This window comes from Symphodus melops (assembly GCF_947650265.1).
Source record: "Symphodus melops genome assembly, chromosome: 22".
NCBI lineage: Eukaryota > Metazoa > Chordata > Actinopteri > Labriformes > Labridae > Symphodus > Symphodus melops.
In genome coordinates this window covers 17,152,742-17,175,948 of record NC_136712.1, presented here as the reverse complement: position 1 = coordinate 17,175,948, position 23,207 = coordinate 17,152,742, and the positions used below count along the sequence as shown (strand labels likewise).

At 43.8% G+C, this 23,207-nt stretch overlaps 2 protein-coding genes across 3 annotated transcripts in view; one reads left to right on the top strand and one right to left on the bottom strand.

Annotated features, from left to right (window-relative positions):
- The window catches only part of LOC306818103 (serine/threonine-protein phosphatase 6 regulatory subunit 2-like), a gene marked incomplete at its 3' end in the record, with an annotated part of 58,110 nt that extends 39,034 nt beyond the window's left edge, over nucleotides 1–19,076 (top strand). Inside the window, exons 2-10 of the mRNA XM_079335476.1 lie at nucleotides 15,901–16,016; nucleotides 16,095–16,195; nucleotides 16,985–17,065; nucleotides 17,153–17,250; nucleotides 17,397–17,454; nucleotides 17,792–17,919; nucleotides 18,016–18,140; nucleotides 18,243–18,387; nucleotides 18,977–19,076. Coding sequence (XP_079191602.1) covers nucleotides 15,929–16,016; nucleotides 16,095–16,195; nucleotides 16,985–17,065; nucleotides 17,153–17,250; nucleotides 17,397–17,454; nucleotides 17,792–17,919; nucleotides 18,016–18,140; nucleotides 18,243–18,387; nucleotides 18,977–19,076 — 924 coding nt within the window. The 5' untranslated portion in view covers nucleotides 15,901–15,928. The remainder of the gene's footprint in view (nucleotides 1–15,900; nucleotides 16,017–16,094; nucleotides 16,196–16,984; nucleotides 17,066–17,152; nucleotides 17,251–17,396; nucleotides 17,455–17,791; nucleotides 17,920–18,015; nucleotides 18,141–18,242; nucleotides 18,388–18,976) is intronic.
- On the bottom strand, nucleotides 2–22,197 carry cbll1 (Cbl proto-oncogene-like 1, E3 ubiquitin protein ligase). 2 transcript variants are annotated; one of them, XM_079335029.1, is made up of 8 exons: nucleotides 22,088–22,197; nucleotides 19,894–19,985; nucleotides 12,127–12,364; nucleotides 3,090–3,236; nucleotides 2,312–2,418; nucleotides 1,743–1,826; nucleotides 1,576–1,649; nucleotides 2–1,341 (listed from the first exon to the last, which is right to left on the bottom strand). In XM_079335029.1, the coding sequence occupies exons 1-8, from the start codon at nucleotides 22,107–22,109 to the stop codon at nucleotides 330–332; spliced, it is 1,776 nt and encodes a 591-aa protein (XP_079191155.1). In that variant the 5' UTR covers nucleotides 22,110–22,197; the 3' UTR covers nucleotides 2–329. The 2 variants fall into 2 exon arrangements, with proteins under 2 accessions (XP_079191155.1, XP_079191154.1); XM_079335028.1 differs by having other exon boundaries at nucleotides 3,072–3,236; nucleotides 22,088–22,195.
- Between the last annotated feature and the right edge of the window lie 1,010 nt (nucleotides 22,198–23,207).

Here is a 23,207-nt window from a genome sequence, read left to right as displayed (position 1 = left end):
CTGCTGTTAAAAATTTATTGAGACATAGGTGACGTCTTTTAATGTACAGTACATCCGCGTGTAATCAGCTGACATATATACAGAAATATTTACCATACACTATTTAAAAAAAAGGGACATTCCTGTTCTTCTCAAAGTCTGTTGTTTGTTCAGCGGGAAGTTCAGTACACTTAACTAAATGTGCAGCACGGACACATTTACTTTGGGGCAGTTTTATCCAAAAGAAAAAGTCCTACATGGTGTAACCCTGAGGTTTACTATCACATTTATCAGACGGGTGGTGTTGACGAGAATCAAACAGACTGCTGCCTGTTCAGTCAGGAGGCAGTTTACTGATAATAAGGTCGATAGCGGCCCTGATCTGGGTGGTGAGGACCAGGCATCTGGCCCTGGGGAGGGGGACCCTGCATACGGGGAGGAGGGGGCCCTCTTGGAGCTGGCCACATCCCAGGACTCAGCCCTCCAGGCTGGCTGAAAGGAGGGCTGAGGGTGCCTTGGTCTTCGGGGAACTGTTGCATGGAGTTTGGGTTGTAATGATGAGGAGGGGGGGCATTAACAGGGGGGCCAGTGTGTTGTGGTGGAGGTCCTGGGGGTGGGTGGTTCAAATAAGGTGGTAACTGGCCCATAATGTGCCCTGGAGGTGGGGTGATAGGTGGGGGAGCGTTGGACATAGGGGGAGGCGGGGCCTGGTTGTACACCATATGTGGTGTCCCAGAGCCTTGGGGAGGATGCTGCATGGGGTGGTTGATTGGAGGAGGAGGGGGAGGTGGGGGGCCAAAGTGCTGTTGTGGTGGTGCCATCATGTGGTGAGCGTGGGTCACTACAGGGGGCTGGCCAGGATAGTCCCCAGGGTGATGGTGGGGGGGCTGAGCAGGGCCTGGTCCACCAGGGTGCGGCTCCCGTGAGGAGGAGTCATCTTGGATGGGCACAGTGATGAGATTACTATGTTTACGTGTCGTTACCGTGGCGATGCGGAATGTCTCCGGGCCGAGACCAGAGTTTGGTGGCGGGGCGTCATGAGCGGAGGGAGGGGGCGGCTGACTGTAGGGGTCATGGCCGCCGTGCTGGAGCGGGTTGGGCAGGTGGACGTGGTTCTTTGGGAGGTGAGGTGGAGGCACACGGAACCGTTCAGGGATCTCAGATGAAGGAGGCAGGTGGACCGGCTCCTGGCGGCTTCCAGACTTGGCTGCCCTCAGGTGGCGGTGGTTGACATGAGCCTGCAGGTCACGCTGGGACAGGTAGGTGCGTTTACATCCCGACACAATGCTGCACATGTAGAGGGAGCCGCGCTGGCACTGCTCGATGCGCTGCACGGGGTCTGTGCAGTTATACATGGTGAGTCTGAACACAGGGACAAAAACAACTGTTAATTAACACTTATAAGAATACAGTGAAGCTGTTTTCACACATGCACTCCGGAAAACATCGGGAGGACGGCTTCGAAGAGTCTGTTTGCATTCACATATACAGTTCCTCTTTCAGGAGTTTCTGGAAGGGCGAAAGCCCAAACAGACTGCTTAGACTTAAATGTTGCTGTTCAACTGTTTGGGAAAAACAAAACATTGAAAAGCTCACCCAGGGCACATCTTATCTCCTTTCTTTTCATGGAGCAAAGCACAGTCGTAGCAGAAAACATGTTTGCAGGGGATCTGAGTGATTAAAAGGAAAGGTTATTAAACATTTAAATGAACCGTTGCTGGACTGCAAAAGACGACAGTTCAATGAATCAATAAATCACATACCATCCGTCCATAAAGCTGGATAGGAAGACCGCATTTATCACAAAAGTGAATTGGTACTTCATCCCTTTCTCCAATCAAATTTAGCTGTGAAGGACAAATAGATCAACATTACAGGTGACCGCAACTTAAACACACTCAAATCATCATCAGTACTGAAGAGTCTAATTTTTAGGCAAATCTTTGAAATTACAAGAACTAACAAAACATGGGGGAAGAAATTGTTTAAAACAGTCTGTGTGAAGGAGACAGCTGTACAACTCAATTCAAACAAAATGTACAGAGAAAATAAACACAAATACAGACACACAGCAAACCGACTGATGAGTAATCAACCTGACTGAAGAAAAAAAATATATAAAATGATCATTACTCAAACAAAAAATAAATCTGTGGTACTTTAAGGTTACATTTTAAAAGGTTATCTGACTGCAGTGGGGGGTGAGAGGGGGTTATGATGCTGTTATGGCGACGGAGACTAAGCACCAGACACAAGTGATGAAGTGTTTGCCATTGATCCTAGAAACCCTTCACAGGTTGTTGAGTGGGTTCAGACACCGCCACTAACTTACCTTATAGTCCCAGAACATCTGCTGGGGGAATCTCCTCTGAGTGGCAAACACGTCCCCAGCTTTCGCTCCACAGTCAAAGCGCTCCTCTTGTTTGAAGACAAAGTTATCTGCAGAGCACAGATTACTATTACAGAGCAATGCAGAGGCACTGACACAGCCAGAGACCATTCGTATTAATAGAGCCCTAAAGAAGTGACCAAGTTCCTTGATAGGGTAATTTTCAATAATCATTGATATTTCCAAATTATCAGAAACTAAAATTATCTGGGTACGATAAAAGAAATGTGGCGCAACTCGTCTGTATATCAAAATAAAACATATGTTCTGATAAAATGACACTGACAATGACATGTACATTTTACTATACTGTCTTTTTTCTTACTGCATAAAATAAGCAAAGTTACTTAAGGTCACCATATGTAACTCACTTGCACTCTCTGGTGGTGCAAAGACAAACTGGTGACCATCACCTGCATAAGCTTGTTGTGCATCTTATTTTAATACATGGGCCGTTGTATAAAGCTGAATGCACAGCTGCTGCAACAAGGACTATGCCTCCGTACATGAGACACATGACATCACTGGGAGGCGATCAGGCACCAAAGCATTTTTAACTGTGGGGAGAAACCTCACACACTGACATTTTGCATGGGTGCCCTTCTGAGAATATGAAAGGACCTCTATGTCTCTGAACTCTTAAAGACCCATTTTAAGTTTTCAGAGAAGTTCTGAGGCATGATGCACTGCAGACTGAGCCTACCATCTTCTCCGGGCTCACTTTTGATTGGCCTGTTGCTGGGTCTCTGTGTTCGTGGTGGAGGTTTGCTCCTTAGGGGCTGCTTCGATATGAGCTTGATTGGGATTCTTCTTCTGACATCTGGGCCTCCCAAAATCCCAGAGCCATCACTGCCTTGAAGATCATTGTCTGCAGGGGAAACAAAGGCAGAAGTAAGACAAAACACAATGTCTGACTGTGTGTGTGTCTGCTGTGCCATGCTTTTAGTATAGTACAGTATTAAGCTGTTGCAGAATCAATATGAAAGCACAAAGGTGTGATGAGATTTGTAACGGCACCTTTGCTAAAATACAAATATATATATTGTTGTGCCCATGGTGGATTAATGTTTATGTAAATATAAGGTCTAGAGCTGCTCTTTTTGTAAAGTGTGAGTATAATATGGGATCAGTATCGAAAAAGTTCAGAATTTTAAAAAAAAATCTATCGTACATCTATTTCATATGATAGGTGCCATGCAAACGTCTGCACACAATCAACACTAGAAACTTCTGCAATCTCATCTACCTGTAAACATGGTCCCATGTGTGCAATCCTGATACAAGCTGGAAAACGTCACTGAACACTTCTTAACACTGCATGTGTAATTTTATAAAGATTGTTCATATATTTGACCCACTGTAAGTGGACATACCTTATTATTTCTTCAGATATTTTGGCTTTGAAACTTATTGCATATCTTTTTATACATCTACATACGTGTGTTTTTTCTACTTCTTTAATGTGTTAAGAGCAACTGTAACCACATTTCTGATTGTAAAGTTGCACAAATATGTTGGCAACGTAAAGAAAATAAAAAAACAAAACCTTCACCCATATTGGGCTCCTGGGATTAGTATTTTTCGTTGCCATGGTATCAAAACAGACATGAATATATGTTTATTATGACAAGTATCATAGGATGCTTCTTCTGCTTCATTGTTTCAGAAGCTCCAGATTCTTAACATTCATCAAATCAATATCTCTCAAATATGTTTTTGTCAACAAAACAATCAAGTTAAGGGAATATCCCTGAGCACTTCAAGAGGTTTTTAAATTTCCAGGTCCATTTGTACTCAACCCATCAAGCCTTAGATCCTGCGAAATATTTGACTCACAGAAGTCAATTTTCAATTTCATTTAGAGCCAGTGAACTACAGAACCTGTATTTCTATCAGTCCAAAACCTGCTGCTTGCTAAAACTAAAACAAAAATAATGCCTGACACAAAATAGAAATGCTATTATTAACAACTCATTATTTATGATTTATCAGAAATGCTGAAAACGTTTTTATAAGCAGTCTTTTTGTTCAGGTGTCACTACAGGTGTGTTTAAACAGATGTTACACACACATGCACACATTTACTGTACACAGTTTCTTTTCTGCGTCTTAATTATGTGTTGTTGTTTTAAATGTGATAATTTTTTTAGATAAATTATTTAGGCTCTTTGTTTTTTCTGCCTCTTCCTGACTGAATGTCTTTATTGTTTGTTTGTTGTGAACAGTTTTACTTATTTAACACTCATTGTTCTTCCTGCTTTATTTTGTTTTTCCACGTCTTATTTTCTTCACATTTACACCCCTATATTTCTTATATATATTGTTTACAAAACGACAGAAACGCCCCCTGTGGATTAATTAAGTGTTTTTAATCAGAATAAATGTTTGGTGTCAACACTCGTATAGTTAGCATCATGCTAACGCTGGTTAGGTAGCATTTGAGCCCCTAACTATATTACAGCTAATGAGCAGGTTGCTCCTTCTCACAGACTGAAATGATATTGTTTTCCATTTAAAGAAGTAATTGTGCAAATGGGACAGAAAAGGGACAAGTGAGAAAATCATAACATTCAGTACTTGATGCTAACTTTGAGCGAGCACGCCAGTTTTAGCCTCGCTCCATCAGAGCCTGTTTTTAGCTAACACTAGCATTAGCATGGATCGGGCTAACTTAAAAAGCTGCTTTGGATGAAAACTAGACGATGTAGCAAACTCTTTAAAAGTAGAAATGCAGTGAGGCTGTTTGTAGAGCTGGGAAAGCAAAGACTGTGACAGCGAAATGATGAATTCATAGATTAATAAGTTCATATGGTCGGCCTGGTTGGGCTTTTCTGCTTACCGCTTTGGTCCATGATCCAAACGAGTGCTCGCTAAGCATTGTGGGATACAGAGGAGGAGGAAAGAAGGAGAGAATGAAGAAGAATATAGAGTGAACAGAGGCGTAAAGGTAGAAGAAGTAAAAGAAAAAACTATACAAAGGACATACAGAATTAAAGATTAAACAAGAAACTGCTAACTGTTCACCATCTTATACAATCATTTTAATTCACTGCTTTATAACGGTTATATTATATTAATTGTATGTATTCATTCACTTCTAAACAATGAATGTACATATGTATTCGCTGCACTATAACTGTTAAATGAATCTCTCTCTCTCTCTCTATATATATATATATAATAGAACAAATAATCAATATGAGACATTTGAAAGGCAGAGAAGCAAAAAACGTATCTTTTTGTCTTTTCTTGTATGAACCACATGGGAGAGAGGGCAGGCCTTTTCTTTCACAATATAATTTATAAATGTGCTTCATCATGGATTTTAGGATTTACTCATATTGGTCTGTTGATTGTTTTTTTTTTGTAATTATCTTTTGTTATGTTACATGACATTGAATAGACCTACAATCAACTCCTCACCCTGGATCATTTTAAATCTTGGTGCCATGTAAGCCCAAGAACAGGGCCGTGTCAAAGCTTTTTTGGGGGCCTTGGGTGGCCCGTCCGGTGTGATACTGCGTTACATTTGATCTCGGAAGTCGGAAGTTCTGAGTTGTCAAAGTTAAAATCCAACATGGCTACTACATGCATCATAGACAAGACAAGTCTATATCTTACTGTGTTTATTAGCAGCTAGTCCCTCTTTTTGTGTAATTAACTCAGTCACACAGTATCATGCAAGCTCTCTCTGTGGACATGCTGTCACACTATTAGTGTTCTGTTATCGTCTCTTATTAGCTAAAACAAATGTACTACTGGAGGATTTGCTTGTCCGACTTGCAACTCAAACAGGTCAACTCAGGTTTGAAGTCACTCTCAGCTCCTGAGATCCGAGGTAAATGCATGCAGAGTAACTTGTGCAGGGTGGCATGAAGTGTCTTTGCACATGCTAATGATAGGCTTATGTAAGTAACACCATTTGGCAACACATAAATCTTCTTAGCTTGACTCTATTGGGACTCAAAAACAAATGTGTGTTAAAGTCACATTTACTCTTGTGAGCTTAATAACTTGCAAAAAAAATCAACAACAACCTTTTATGGCAAGTTAGACAGTGGGCAGGAGTTTTTGCTCTGACCACTGAAACTACTGACAAATAAAAACTATATTAATAATAATACATTAGTTTTATATAGTGCTTTTCTAAATACTCAAAGACGCTTTGACAAAAAAACAACAACAACAATCAAACAAAACATGGAAGGGGGAAGGATGGGACTCAGTCATTGTAAGCGATGTTGAAGAGGTTAGTTTTTAAAGATCTCTTGATTAACATTAACATGCAGAAAACTACCTGCAGCCTGTTGAAAACAGTCAGAAAGGTTGAAAAGGCGGAGCACAAAACTTAAAACCCCATAAATAATAATAATAACAATAATAATAAAAACCGTCATCTCTTGTAGAGTAGAGTGTGCCTGTAAAAACATCTCACAATAGCATTGCTCCATATTCTCAGAGCATCATAAAAAGCCACCTGCAGTCTCGCACACTTGCTTTGTTATAGCTTTTAAACAATACAATAAACTTTAAACAAAGAACCGTGAACACAAACTAAACCCGCAGCGCGAGGAAGTTTGTATCTGACAGAAACCTGAAAATGTTATGGCCCGTTTTATTTGTTTCTTTAATAAAAGGATAATATGTATATTTAAGTTGTAAAATATCAAAACTCTGAGTGTTTACTGTGACTTTTGGATGAATTGTTAGAGAAAGCCGCGTCGCACCTTTCACACTTACTGAGCTCGGTGCTCGTGCCCGTGTGGCTCTCTTGCGCGCTCCCGTGCCATGTCGCCATTTTGATTCGAAAATTATGACTGAGTTTTTTTTTTCTTCCCACCTTTGCTTGCTTAACTTTAGCCTCAGGTTTGAATTATTGTGTCCGTGAGTACGCGCCGCTCACTCTTATTTGAGTTAGCAGGCGTCGTTGGTCGTGTTGATTGGCCCTTAACGCCGGGTAACCGTTAATTTGATCGACTTTAAAGCCAGATTTCAGTGAGGTTAGCTAAGTTGGGCTAGCTCCCTGTAGCCCGAGCTGTCGCAGACTGACCCTTCTTCAAAACAAATCTCTCACATGCTAATGGATGTTAGCACTCACGGCTAGCTGATAGTTAGCCGCAGAGCTAGCTGCCCTGACGAAAAAAACCCGAAAAACTCTACCAACAGCCGGACATAGACGGGAAGAGAGACGGCGGACTCGCAATCAAAGGTGAATTTTTTTGGATTTTAAAAAATATAATAAGATCACCGGCTGATATGAACTCCTTCAGCTGCGACGACAAAGTTGAACCCAAGTTTAGAGCTTTTTTAACTTCGCTAACTTTAGCCCAGTTAACTGTGAGGGAGCTAATTAGCTTCGCGGCTAATCAGAGCTAAGGAGGAACTAACCTACACGGTAGCCAAATGTTTCCTAACATTTTGACAACTTTGTACTCTTAAACTTAAACCCAGTTAGTTTGATTATTTAGGAGCTAATGTTTGCTAACTTTGTGTTTAGCTGTGGGATCACTTTGAAGGTGTGAACTTGACTTTTACGTGGTTGCCATCCAGATCAGGCAACGTAACTTCTGCTGAAACTAACATTTATCTTGTAAGACATTTTATATTTTTCGTTTTTATCCTTTATTTTTTTGTATCTGTACTCAAATGGCTAGTCGACCTAAAGTAGTGTTGTTCGCAGTTTAGACAGACTGAGTTAATCTGACTGAGCTTCTAAAACTGTCTGAATTAATCTGAATGTGTTCAATGTTTATTAAGGCCTCACGGGGATGAAATGACTACAAAGACTGGGGGGGTCACTGCGGATTAAATGTTTATACATTTTATTCAGTATTATGTGGTAGTGGAGCCTCCATCAGAGTTGAAGTAAACAGAAATCTGAGCTCCAGCCTCGGGTCAGTTGATGTCTCCTCCATGCCAGAGCTGCTGCAGCTCAGTTTACATTTCTCAAACTAAACTAACCAGCGTGTCTCTCATTGTTAGACACTCTTAAATGGACAAGCCCATATGCATTACTTCTTTTTCTTCTTCTTACAAATTAGAGATGCTGTTAATAACACATTGAGTGTAGTAGAGGGAGACGCTGGTGCTCTCAGAGAAGGACTGAAGACTTACAAATAAATCAGAGGAATCCTTCACATAAGCAGAAAGTACCTGAGCACACAAACCACATTTTAGTTGTAAAATATAAATGAACTGTTCTAAAACAGTAAAAAAATAAAACACTTTCACTAGTTTTTGTTCGGCGTCATCTTTCTTAAAGACAAAATGTGTCCAAACGATGGACATCGCAGATTGGACATGTCGTCACTTTGACTCTACCCTGAAAATAATCGAAATAATCGACATGGGCAAGAGTACGTCGATATGAGGTTTTGAATGTTGCTTTCAATTAATTCCCAATTAATAGCTCAGCCCTAGTTAGTACTTTCTTTGGATTCTGCCGGTGTGAGGAAGTCTTCTGAATTATTGTCAATACATTATGTATGTTAAATATTACATTTATAGCCAACACATCCATAGTGGGGAAAAACGACATTAGTGACGTAGGCAGGTGGACATGAGTGAAACACGCATGCAGAACATTGTTCTATTTTGTGATTAATACATACATGTTGACTATAATTAAGAATCTGAGGGTATCCGAGGGCGACTCTAAACTTCATCTGACTGTATCCACACCGTGGGACAGTATCGACGTGATGCCACGAGATAAGTTTCCTTTAAATAGTTTCAAAGCGTGCTGTGAGAAAACGCATCGCTTGATTATGAAAAATAGTAATTCATTGCGATGTGTTGGTTGTGAATGCTCGGTTCGTGTGAAGGCGCATTACAAAGCACAACTCCCCTTTAAAACCAACCCGAACTCACAGCAGTGTACCAAACACTCGTGACGAAGCTGTTCAACTTATTTTGCACCTTCATGTTCATCGTATTCAAGTCAAATTGAGCAGCAACTTGCTGCTGAGTGAATCTGTTCTCTGGAGTTACATATCGTAGCGAGTATTCAGAAGGTTGAACGATACTAGAAAAAGTGACCTTTCCTTTCTGCTCATTCATCACCAAACTAAAAGAACACTGCCGAGTTTACATACATTTAAACTAGTGAGTAATAAAAAATGGGACTACATGAGGTTTGTGTGCTAGTGGGCAAAGTCTATTTTTACACCAGTGCTGACACGAGATCAAGAATGCTGCTCCTTAGAAAGCGTCGTATAGGTGGAGAGTGTCGTCGGAGAACAGCAGCTTCATGTTAGTAACATTTAAAGAGCGTCTTCACGTCACAGTCACGCTTATCGGTGCATGAAAGTCAACGTGAGCAGCAACAGGTTGAGTGAAACTGTCCATGGCTCTGCCCTCGACTTGGTGGCACATAAAGAACAACATGCTGCAGCTGCACGTTATTCGAGTGAGAGGCAGCTCGTGTAAAAGTGAGTCGGGGTTTCCTTGTTGCTTGATCTCCCTGCTGTCTAAACTTACTTCATTACAGCCTATTGTTGGCTCACAGCAGCAACACATATGCCCTTAACGTGTGCTATTGTTCCTCTTTTCATGGTCTATGTGCCAGCAGACTTGTTTTTGTTGAGGTCGCCTCTGGTGGGTTCTATTTTGGATGTAAAGTCAAGCATTTGCTTTCCTGCTCTGTGTCCACAGGGAGCGTTCAGCAGGGTTATTATTGCACTTGTGTAAATGTATGCCAGATGGACGCTGCTGCTGCTGCTGCTGCTGCTGCTGCTGCTGCTGCATGTGCAGGGAACGAGAAGGCTCCTCCACAGGAAGAAAAAAAAAAAAACGAGAGAAAAGGAGGAAGCACTTTAATTTCCTCCTTCAGCTGTACTTCCACCATCAACAGTTGAAAGCAGGTTGCTTAGAGAGAGCACTAAAGCATCGTTTAGGATGCGTTCTTTATTTACCGCCCTCTGATTATGGGCGTTCAACAACCTCTCGCACTAAACGATGAGACGGACGAGATGTTGACTAAATCGTCTTCATCGTTTTTTTTAAGTATAGAAGTTATTTCCTTCTTCACATGAAACCTTCCTGGTAACGACTCTAAGTCTTCTGACTGACTCTTCAATGACCCGACGTGTTAAAGCTAAACTTTATAATCACGTGAGGTCGGACACTGACATTTGGTCCCCCTCCCCTAAAATCAGTCACTACACTGGTCCCCCCCCCCCAAAAAAAAATGGTCTGAGTTTTTTCTCTTTTTTAAAGAAATGAGACATTATTTTAAGCGAGCGTTTGCGGGCTGAGATGGATGGAGGCGCGTGACTCTGCTGTCCTGACTGAAACCTCCTTTTATGTTTATGTGACTTTTAGAGATACAGACGACACCCTCGCGTTAGCTGTCGTATATAAAAAAGGTAAAAAACCTCCTGACGAACACGGGGAACAGTGGAGCGACAGATTTTGTTTTTAATGTGTTTGCAATGTGGAGTGTGACTGGTGGGAAGGCTCCGGGAGTTAAGTTATACATTAACAACGTTCTAGCATCGTGGCTGACAACAGGTGACTCGTTGTTGTCATGCACGAGGTTACATTCCTGCCTGTATACATTTGTTTAAAGATACGAAAGTTTATTCATAAAGAAGCACTTATAAAAATCTAAATCTAACCCACCATCAGGACAACAGTACCAACTCATATATGCTGCAGAAGTGAAAGGATGTTCTCCTGTTGTGTGCACAGAATCTTATTTGTTGTGGAAGTTGCTCGATCTCTGGTGTGTTTGGTGTCGTTGCAGGTTATGGTGAGCCTCTCTGCGTCCCATCTCCTAAAGAGGCCTGCGTTTTAAGAGGAGACCCATGCTGATAAATGCCAGGCCTCGCCACACTCTCTGTCGTCTGCACACACACAAATGCCTGCCTGCCCGAGGGGGAGGTCTGATTAAAGATATCCACATTTCATCCACTGGTATGTGTGAGCACTTTGCTGTGTGTGTGTGTGTGTGTGTGTGTGTGTGTGTGTGTGTGTGTGTGTGTGTGTGTGTGCGTGTGTGCGTGTGCGTGTGTGCGTGTGTGTGTGTGTGTGCGTGTGTGTGTGCGTGTGTGTGCAGTCTATTGTTACATGTACCTGGACCACAATCACCCAGCTGTTAAGGCTGGATAAGAGGCGAAAACACTTCTCCTCACGATGACACAACATGGAGCCTTTTCAGTCCCCACTCCTGACCGAGAATAAAAGTCCGACATGACACAGAGCGATGTTCTGTCATACAGTGAGGTCAGTCTGACATAGACAGAGGTGGAGGGTTTTGATGTGCTGAGGTGGATCTCACTGGATTTCGCTCCTGGCCAGTCGTGACCCCGCTGTAGTCATCGTCCCTGCAGCCTCAGTAAATCACCTCAATACTCTACTTCCTGTTTGTTAAACCGGCCTCCATCAGTCCTGCTCCTGTAGTGTTCACTCACAGGCCGCGTTCACAAATGCCCTCCTGAAACTATCTGGAGAATTTCCGGAGGACTGCATCTGAAATCCTCCCGATGGTTCTAAATAAGGACTTGTTTTCACCAGATGAAATACACGGCCTACGATATTACAGTCTGAAATGAAATCCTTCTCCTAATCTGACGCTCCAGCTTCAGTTTGTAGCTGAAATCTTTTTTTCTTTTTTTTCCCTCCTCTTTCGCTCCACATCTTCCCTTTCTTGTTTTGTCCACTACTGGACCTCCCTGTGTCCCCTTGTCCTCCTCTGTTTGTTTCCTAAACCCTTCCCCCCCTCCTCAATCTGTTGTCCCCCCCCTCCACCTCCTTACCAGGGCTGTGTCCCCCGTCCCAGCGGCCACCATGTTTTGGAAGTTCGACCTGCACACCACCTCCCACATCGACCAGCTGCTGGACCGGGAGGACGTGACGCTGAGAGAGCTGATGGAGGAGGACGACGTCCTGCAGGAGTGCAAGGCCCAGAACCGCCGGCTGCTCCTCTTCCTCTCCCAGGACCACTGCATGCAGGAGCTGGTCACCCTCATCACCACAGAGCCGCCGGCCGACCTGGAGGAGAGGAGTCGCTTTAAGTGAGTCCAGAAACACGATGAAGGGGACCAGTGGTGGAGTCAGCATGTAAACGTATAGTTCAGACCTTTTTTTTTTTCTACAGGCTGATAAACGTCATGAAGTTGCAAATTCATGCTGCGTCATTCAAATATGAAAACATAAAGACCATCAGTGTTGAAACATGCATTCTCTATCCAAACTTCAACCTGTGGGCATTTTTAAAGCGCTTGACTGCTGTCATGAAATCAAACTTTTCACAGATTTGCATCTTGATGCATTCTCAGACAACTTTAAACATTGTGACTTTTTTGGGGTTGAAACCAGCAGAGTAAACCTCTTTTATTTAGCGGATGTGTGGCTTGATAGATGGTGAATATTTGTTAATTTACTGGTGAGATATGAACATGCACTCAGCAGCTGATTTAGCTTGCAGGAAGCTAGCGTCCTTTTGTCAGCAGTATTAACCACAATGACCTATCAAACATCCAGTCATCAGAAAACCTTTCAGATTCTGCCACCTCAGATATCATTTTGTCAAACAGGGGCTCCTTCTCATCACCTTTCTCTGTGTTTGTCTCCGAAGGTTTCCAAACATCGCCTGTGAGCTCCTCACATCAGATGTGTCGCTAATAAACGATAAACTGGGCGCCGATGATTCTCTCCTTGAGATGCTATATCACTTCCTGGAGCAGGACCCACCACTCAATCCCCTACTTGCCAGCTTCTTCAGCAAAACCATCGGCAATCTCATAGCCAGGAAAACTGAGCAGGTACACTGAGAAACCCCCCCGAAACAAAACGCAATCATGTTGTGACACATCTGCTTTTTAAAGAGAGAAGTATTGAGCTCTTCCTTCTGTTTCCCAGGTGATTACCTTTCTGAAGAAGAAGGAGGGATTCATCGGCCTGGTGCTGAAACATATTGACGCCTCGGCCATGATGGACTTGCTGCTGCGCCTCATCAGCTGCGTTGAGCCTGCCCCCTTGAGGCAGGAGGTCCTCCATGTAAGAGCTCTAAATGTGACTTTGTGTTTCTGCCACCTGCTCGTAAAGTATCTAAACACATGACTGTTGTTTCTGTCTCAAGTGGCTGAACGAGGAGAAGTTGGTACAAAGACTCACAGAGCTCATCCATACAGGCAAAGACGAGGAGGTGAGAGTCCCACACGCCTCACACATCTCCATAACTCAAGGAGTCGCACGCTTATCTGATTTGAGTCCTTTGCATTTCAGAGACAATCAAATGCATCCCAAACACTTTGTGACATCATCCGCCTTAGTCGAGACCAGGCCAATCAGATGCAGGAGAATATGGAGGCCGACCCACTATTGGCTGTACTAGAGTCGTAAGTTTGCACCTTTTTATTAACAATTTTAGGAGGAAGAAGGAAAGGTGTCTTCAGTTTTAAAGGAGGGATTTAAAGATGAAACTTGTGAGGAAACTGATGAAAAATGTTTTTTTAGTTGCTTAATTTTGGATTTTGAAACGATGATTTACGAGAGTGCAGCCCTGATTGTTTGTTTTTTTTGTTGGGGGAGAAAGTTGGTTGAATGTCATCTCGTGGGTGTTTCTCATGTCTCCTCTGATCTAAACATTTTGGTAAGTCGCTCGGAGACGTGTCTTCTTACATGTCCACACAGGCAGGAGGATCGTACACAAAACACTCCTCACGTGACGTTCTCAGGCATGAATGGCAAATGTCTCAGTTTGGATTAAAGCGTTCTTCTGGAACCCCTCAGTGTGACGCGTGCTCAAACGGTTTCTAGCAGAGCCTGTTTGACCGTTTTCACCCCGAGTGCGTTACTTTTGATGGTACTTCCTGGGTGCACAGAAGGATTTCACCCGTTTATTTCCTCACTGTGAACTTTAGCGAACACCTTGTAGACGGGTTAAAGACACTGATGTTTTGTTTTTGGACTTTTTCCTGACTGTATTTAGAGACAGGACAGTGGATAGAGTCTGAAGTCAGGGAGAGCGAGGGAGTGGGGAATGACGTGCACGAGCCATTAGGCTCCTGGTGCCCTGTTTTATTGTGTTTTTTAATTTCCTCATGTCCTCTACACAAACGTTCTGTCTTCAGGCAGGAAAGTGTAGCGGGGCTCCTCAAGAACATGTTTGAGGGGGAGAGAAACGAGGCCTCCATCGTTAACGGAACTCAAGTGCTACTTACCTTACTGGAGACCAGGAGGTCTGGGTGAGTCCAGGAGGTTTTCATACACACACTTTGGGAGAGCAGCCTGGGGGTTTCCTCTCGGGAACATCGATGACTCTTATTTTAGAGAAGAATAAAGGTAGAGTTAGTGTTTTCAAAATCTTTCAAGACGACTGACTCTCTGCTTTTGTGGTCCTCTGGTTTGATGTCCCAGGTTGGAAGGGCTGATGGATCTGTATTCTCAGGGTTATGAAAGGTCTTACACTGTCAACAGCAGTATTTTAAATGCCATTGAGCCCCATTTAAAGGACTTCCAGCAGCTTCTTCTGGATCCCCCCAAGGTAAAGACACACAGCAGTCATGAAGTCATTAAAGTTCATACTTCTTTTGTCGACTTCTTGAGTCTGCAGTGAAACAACATTAACTGCTTGTTGTCGTTCCCTCGACAGAAAAGTGCAATATTGACGACCGTTGGCGTTCTAGAGCAGCCACTGGGGAACGCCCGCCTTCACGTGGCCCGGCTGGTGGCCGCCCTGCTGCAGACCAGTGCTCCCAGTATCTGCCAGGAGCTCTGCAATCTCGCCACCATGGACCTACTACTGGTGAGCAAAACCGCGCTCCGCTCGTTTTCAAACCTGCAGCTCGTGTTTTGTTGGAAGGGTGATTTGCACGAGGTCGGCCATGAGATGGAGAAGCACTTATTACTACATCACGTCACCGACTGTGTGGGTCATTGGCAGCAGGTTCAGATGAGACCATCAGAGTTGATCTCCCTTGTTGCCCTGGTTAAACAGCATTTCTGTTCATAATGCTACAGACACATCTCTTATTTCTAAATAATCAAAAGTGCTGTTTGCTTTGGGACTGCCGACTCTCCCAGGACTCACACATCACTGTCTCTCTGAACAGGATCTGTTCTTCAAATACTCCTGGAATAACTTTTTGCACTTCCAAGTGGAGCTCTGTGTGGCGGCTATCCTGAACCATCCTTCCTCAGAAGAGCGGGCCGGTCCGGGCCTCCAGAACCACGACGGGACACCCGCAGCATCCGACCCCGAGGCGCTGGGAGAGTCAGTGGAGACCGGCCGGACCAGTGACCCACAGACCTCCGTCCACAACGCCCTCGTGGTACATGTAGGTGTCACGCTGAGCTTTATCAAACTGCCCCCCAGCTGCTTTCAATCCTCCCTTTAACCTGTTCAGACGGCTGACTTCTTTGTTTCTCTTGAACCCACAGCTCTTTCAGAAGTGTCATCTGGTACAGAGGATCCTTGATGCCTGGGAGGAGAACGACAAAATACAGTAAGTGGTGTTTTCACACGTGCACTAAACTCTGGAGCGTCAGTGACGAGTTGTTACAAGTAGCGTCTCTTTCACTCTCAGGTCTGAGGGCGGCACCAGGAGAGGAAACATGGGTCATCTGACCCGAATTTCCAACATGGTGGTTCAGAACCTGGAGAAAGGACCAGTACAGGCCCAGATCAATGACCTCATAAAAGGTTAGTATCCACTGCAGAAAGCACGATGCAGAAAAGTAGTGACTTTAAATCCAATCAAATTGTAAGTAAAAATCAAAGCCCCTCATTTTGCAGAGCTTCCTGAGGACTGCAGAGGTCGCTGGGAGAGCTTCGTGGACGAGACCCTGAGAGAGACCAACAGGAGAAACACTGTGGAGCTGGTGAGATGCTGTTCATTACAACTCAGGATCTGCTGCGCCATAACATTTTCTTCTAAGTTCCTCCTCTTCTTCTTCTTCTTCTTCTTCTTCTTCTCTCCCAGTTTTAGCTCGCTGTGTTCAGAGCAGTCAGTCAGTCAGGGAAGGAGCGGGCAGCAGTCACCAGCTTCTCTGCAGATTTGTTCAATAAATAAAAATGAAAACAAAGTAAGAGCAGTCGAGCAGTGTGGCTTTAATGATCAAGAAACAACTTCAGACCTGATGTGTACTTTACAGGGTTAAAACATGGCCGCAGGAGGAAACTATATAAGATGTGACGGAGGCTAAACCCTCTTCACATGTATGACCTGAGGATCTCTGGTTGATAATAACTGAGGAGGTCGATCAAGCCTGTAATGTATGAAGTGAAATTCCAGGGCGTTAAGCGACCATGTTTCAGATTAAACCGTGTGATCTCGCCACTCAGTGTCCAGACGAATGAATCAGATCAGATCAGAACCGTCAGTACATTGGAGGAAATGACTCAATCACTGGTATCAGGTGTCATTGACAACTTAGCAGAGGAGCCCAGCTGATGATGCATCATGTGAACAGAGCTTCAGTCAGATAGCAGACGGCTCTCTCTCTCTCTCTCTCTTTCCTGTTTTTCCACAAACTTTCAAAGGAAATGTTTGGGCTGAGTTTCATGTCACAGCTTCTGATTCGTCGCTCTACACTGGGATCTGACTGGTGTCGAGTGAAGCTGCAGGGCGTCTCTGTCATGTCACTGATCCTCTGCTCTGTGTCCTGCAGGTGAGCACACACAACATGCACTCGTCCAGTGAAGACGACGACATGGAGAGCCCCTTCCCCAACGACCTGTCTCTCCAGCAGGTAAAGAGGAAATATCCTGTTGTGGGTGGTCTTACATGTAGTTCACTGTGTTGTAAAGAAACTTAAACTACCCCCCCCCTCCTCCAGGCCTTCTCAGACTATCAGATCCAACAGATGACCGCCAACTTTGTGGATCAGTTTGGCTTCAACGATGAGGAGTTCAGCGAACACGATGAAAACATCAAGTAAGGATGGAAAGTCCTCACGCCTCGTTTCTGTCCGACACCGTGGGACTTTTGAATTTTTGATCTCATTTGAATGAAAACGTGAGCGACGTCCTGCTCGATGTTGATCTCTCTCTTTCTCTCTCTCTCTCTTCTCTTTTCCTCAGCGCCACGTTCGACAGAATCGCAGAAATAAACTTCAATCTAGATGCTGATGATAATAGTGTAAGTGCTGAAGTCATTCTCAGTTACTGCCTCTGATAGAGAAATGTCATCGTCAACAGCCCGACATCAACTCTCACTGATTGAGTTTTGTTTTCACTGTCAACCAATCAACAACCCACAACTACATTAGGATCATCATTGACATGTTTGTATAATATCAAAGTTAAAAGTGAAACTGAAAAAAGACTGGGGGGGGGGCTTCTCGATGAAGATGAAGGCCTGGAGATCTTGTTAAAGTCGGCGCTAAGCGATCTGGACTTCTCTGGAAGGTTTTATTTCCAGTCCGTGTGCAGGGTTATGTTTGCAGCAGAATAAATGAAAGTGTTTTTGTTTTCAGGCCAACGCGGCGGCTTTTGAAGCGTGCTGTAAAGAGAGGATACGCCAGTTTGATGATGCTGAGGAAGAAGAGGACATTTGGGAGGAGAAGGAGATGAACTATGCAACACAAGTTAAATCCAGAACAAGGTAAACCTGGCGATGGCGTACAGCACCTTTCAATTGTCCTTCCTCTCGATCTCAACCCGCTCATTTTCTCTTCGACCAATCACCACCTTCCTCCAGGTTTGGTGTCTCACAGACTTCAGAGGGAAGCTCCAGAGGCAGCTTGGAGAACGGAGGCAGGGAGCGGGACCACGGATCTGAATCTGATGAGGACGAGGACTCTGAGCAGAACACGTCAGATTCAGGTGAGCGAGAGGACGGCCGCCGCGCACGCAACACAGAAACGTGTTCAAAGCCGGACCTTTCATAGAGGCTCCAGTCTGAACCGGTCTCCTGTCGTTCACCAGGTCCCGGCTGGACGGCAAACTTCAGGGACTCTAGAGGGACTGCAGCGTCCCAGACCCCAGCCGGGTGGGAGAGCTCGGCGGGGAGCGGAGAGGGGGTGCAGGGAACCAGTTGGGCCAACTTCACCGAGTTCCAGCCTTTCTCTGGGTGAGAAGTGAACTTAATAAAAAAACAGGAGCATCGAGTTTAATTTCATCTTAAAGACATCAGACGTGATGCTTAAGTACCGGTCTGACCCGGTCTGGCTGCTGGGAATAATTCCACTGGGTGACCATCAACATCAAATCCTACATTTAAATCTTTCAGTGTTTTTGTTTGTCTCTATCAGTGTCCAAATAGAAATCTGATTGGCGACTCCAGGTTCCCCCCAAAATCCTAAACTGTGATTGGGTATTTGCTTTGAACCAAGTCTTCGGTCTTTACTTGTCTGAACGTATCCATGTCTCTTCATGGACAGCAGCGTGACGCTTCCTGTGCAGGAGTTACATTCTGAAGTCATAAAAAAACAAGCTAATGTTGCTGTGATCTTAATGTTAAAGTAGATCTGATTGGTTGAGGTAGTCCTTGATCAGCCCCCCTGAATAGATGATCAGCCCAATGATCCAAACGGTTGTATTGCTCAAGCATTCAGATGATTCAGTGCTGGTCAGGTTCTTTGAAATGTGACCAGAAATACAAACTCTTAACAATCAGCTTTTATTTTTTCTTGCTCCGTTGTCGTCATGCTCTCGTGCAGGAAGGAGACTGAGCCCACGTGCAGCTCTCCTGTGGACTCGGGCAGCAATGACGCTGAAAAACAAGCCAAACAAAACCACGAGAAGAGTGGTGAGTGTTGACCTTTGACCCTTCTGAACATCACTTTACAACGTCTTCGTAATCCGACGATGTAAACGGCACGACGCGTTGTGTGTGTGTGTGCGCCAGCAGACGTCAGTGCCTCGTGTGGTGCTCTGGAGGCGGCGGGAGGAGAGGCGAAGAAGAAGGCTCCTCTGGTGGCCTCGGACAGCAGCTCCTCCGGAGGATCAGACAGCGAGGAGGAGAGAGGAGGAGAAGACAAGAAAGCTGCTTCAGCGAACCCCTCCGAAACGCCCGTCGGCCCCGCTATCAAGACAGCTGACCTCAAAAGGTTTGTGTCTTACAGCATCTCTGCTGACCCGTCCACTCCGCAGCCATGCACAGAGAGCTGAAGTGTGTCTATATTTACAGACATAATGAGCACATTGAGATGATTATGGACTGGACTGCATTCATGCAGTTTGGGCTTTTTTGGGTAAAGTTCGGTCCTCTGCAGAAATGTCCGCTTTAAACTCACGTTCAGCAGGTTAGAAGCAGATCTGAGAGGAGGGGAGTCGATGCTGCTGACAGAGTGGTTAGTAATATTGTGTCCTCCTCTGAGGATTCTCTCACGCTAACATGCAGGCTCAGACTGTAAGAGGAGCTCTGTGACGCCCTGAATAGAAGAAGCTGTTTTCTGTTGTCTTAGCTGTGAGGTCAAAGGTCAGCTACAAAACAAAGAGAGAGAGGGAGGGAGGCTTACTTAAACCTGCACACACTGTGTTATAGGAGCCCACTAATGACTAACTGTGTGTGTGTGTGTGTGTGTGTGTGTGTGTGTGTGTGTGTGTGTGTGTGTGTGTGTGTGTGTGTGTCCTGCAGTGAGGAGAGTCCCGTGTCTCTGGAGAAACTCTCTCTGTCAGATCCTCCCCCAGCGTCAGAGCAGCCGCCCGCCGACGGCTCACCTGTAGCTACACAGACCGACAGGAAGTAAGTGCTGCACATTTACATTTATACATTATTTTTTTAACTGTCCTAAAATATGAACTTAAGCCTTTGATGGCTGGTTCTGGAGACTTGAAAACAATTGTAATGCATCGTGAAAAAAAATACGATTCACCTCGGAGCTCGTAATGACGTCACACACAGTTCATCACTTTATCATCTCAGTCACTACACGTCTCCTTTACGCTGATTTAGAAAGATTCTAGGGTGTCTGACTCTTAACAGTAAACACACTGGTAAAGAAAACAAAAATAAAATGATAACCACAGAGTCCACCTCTGTAAAAGAAGAATCTCCAGCTGTGAATCACAGAGTGAGTGATGGTTATTGACATCTGTATTCTGTCAAAAATTCAAATCGATTTAGAGATATCTTCGTGTTCCTGTTGGGGGCGCGGGGGGGACAGACTTGGACCTTTTTTTTTTAGTTAAAAACATTCAGGTTTCAGGTTTGAAGATTCAGGTTTTTAACTGGCTTAATATTCTTTCAGCAGAGGCAGATAAAGATAAGGTAAACGGCGGCGTATTTGTGACTGTGTCCTCTTCTCATACGCCCACAGAGAGGAAACGCCCCCGCCCCAGGAAGTGTCTGTAAACGGGCCGGTCTGAGCGCGTGCAAGACCCGCAACACATCCAACAAGAGAAGGCGCGGCGGACTGTCTGCCTCCTCCGGAGTGACTCCCCTGGGAAAAAAAAAAGACCTCACTGCGACTACAGTGTTTGTTTTTTTGTGTTTTTTTTTTTTTTTACTGAATCACTCTGCCATGTTATTGGACCTGGACACTGCCAATCAACACCAATAATGAGGCGGCGGAACATGTAAAAAAAAAAAAAAAAAAGGAAAATGCGAAACCAACAGATGGAGGAAGAGTGCGGAGGAATCATCTTCGAAGCCTTTTTTCAGATGTTGCACAGAATTCGGTGCGGTTTTAATGTAGCAGCGACAGAATCCGAGAGATAACATCACCATGGTTATTTTTTTATGTCCAGAAAGATTTCTCTTCTACCTGTTCCTACCTGAGCTGTTGGGATCCCGTTATTTGGGATTTTTTTTTACATCCTCACCCCTGAATGGATAGCACAGGCTAACTTTTAATGATGCCTCAACAATAAATACCTTTTTTTTTTTTTTTTTTTTGACAACTTTTTTTTCTTCGAGCTTAAAGAAAAAGCACTTATGCAGCCATTTACTGTACATTATAGCACAATGTTAAGTGTTCGACCCTCATCTCTGCTGGCCGTCTGATCTGTCCTCTCACCCACGCCGACGTTTTTAATCCATCGTTTCCGTTTTTTTCCCCCCTTTCTTTGGTTGCTGTTGATGAAACATCTCGTTGTCACCAGGTTTGTGAATGTTTGAAGTGCTTCAGGAGGGTCCGTCATGGGGGAGGAGGTGGACGAACAGAGCTCTAATAGTATTACTGTCTTTTTCTTTTTGCTCATGTGCAATAATGTCAATTAGCCATTTTATTTAAAAAGAAAAAATGAAATCCAATATGTATTTCTTCTTAAAGAGAATCAACCTTGCATCACATTCATTTGGAGGTTTGGGCAAAATTTGGATTTAATCTCTTGATTTTAATTTTAAATTTGTCTTTTTATTCTTTTTTTTTTTTAGTGCATGTATAACCGGTTCTCTGTTGACCTAGCTAGTGAGCGAAGACCTTCTGATTGTAATGATCTTTAAGTTCTTATTGCTATTCCCCTTAAATCAACCAAACATTATCTACCTATATACAAATATTATCTACATTTAAAAGTAATTTTACAAGCAATCTTGAGATTACTCTTGTCGTCTGTTCCTGTTTCTCTCTCTCTCTCTCCACTGAGCACGCACTCACAGGGCGAGAGTGGCATCTTGTTAGCGTGACGCTGTATGTTTTTATTTTTTTTTAAGTTTTATTTTATTTCTTTCTGAGCAGCAGGATTGGATCGACGGCTGGTCTGGGTTCTGCAGAGCTGCAGACCTCTTTGGTGTACTTAAATCATTTGACAGCGATCAGGTTCTACGATCATTGTTAAACAAAAAAAAAATGAAATTAAAAGTGTCTGGTTGACCACATTAATACCAAAATCCCGGCTTTTGCTCATCTTCTTCTTGTCTTTACACCTCAAACATCCAGCTGCCTGGTTAATACTGCAGGTTATACGAGCGCCATAGACCTCATAAGGAAGATTAAGGTGTCATTTTTCTGTTCTCACTGGAGGGGGAGGGGGGGTGAAGATCCTGAGGATGTTTCACAGTGGTCCAGGGAGCTGGAAGCAAACAACACAAGCACAGCACTATCTTTGACTTATCGAAAACTGAAACAGGAAGTTTTAAAGCTGAATGCAGCTTAAAAGGTCACAAAATACGCTTCTTAATTTGTCTAACTCTGACTGTCTCTAGTCTGTCTACAAACCTCCAATGATGAGAGAAGTCCATCTGAACGCTTACCTTCTCTGGTCCAAACAAATCCAGAGCAATCAGAACCAGAACCTTAAGTTAGGAGGACATACTGGCTGCTGCATTGTTGTCAGAGAAGACGGTACTTCAACATGATTCTTGAACATTAGAGGTCAAACTTGGTGAAATGAGTTGATCCCGCACAACACAGACGTAAACATTAAAACCCACAGTTTTTATTTGGATCTAAAAACTATATTGACATGATTGAAAACATAACCCGGCTCAGAAAAATGATTTCTAATTAAAAAGAAAAAAAGAACAAAAATAAATAAAAAGGATTATGTCATATCGTTGTGGTTAATGGATCTGTTTTTAGAGATGAGTTAATGTCACGACAGTCACAAACTCGAACAGTGTGAGCGCAGGAGGCGGGGTCTGCTGCTGCTGTCTGCTCCTCGGGGGGAGATTATTAAAGAGGTCACGTCACAAGATGACCTTTTACTGAAGTCAGCCGTGATTTAATCTTTCTGCCCGTCTGGAGGAACGAGGGGAGTTTAAATATGACACAAAGCTTCAGATAATAAAAGGCACATTCAGCTTTTAAAAGAAATCTGAACTCTAATTTGACACATTTTGAGGTCTAAATGAATTTCACTTGATCACATGACATCACCGAAAAAATATCCTGATAGATTAAGATAATCGTATCTGATTTAACATAGAAAAAAAACTGCTGACCTGCTGCTGCCTTCAGTGTTACGTGTTTTTGAATGATTTGTTTTTAATCCGTGCTTTGGTCC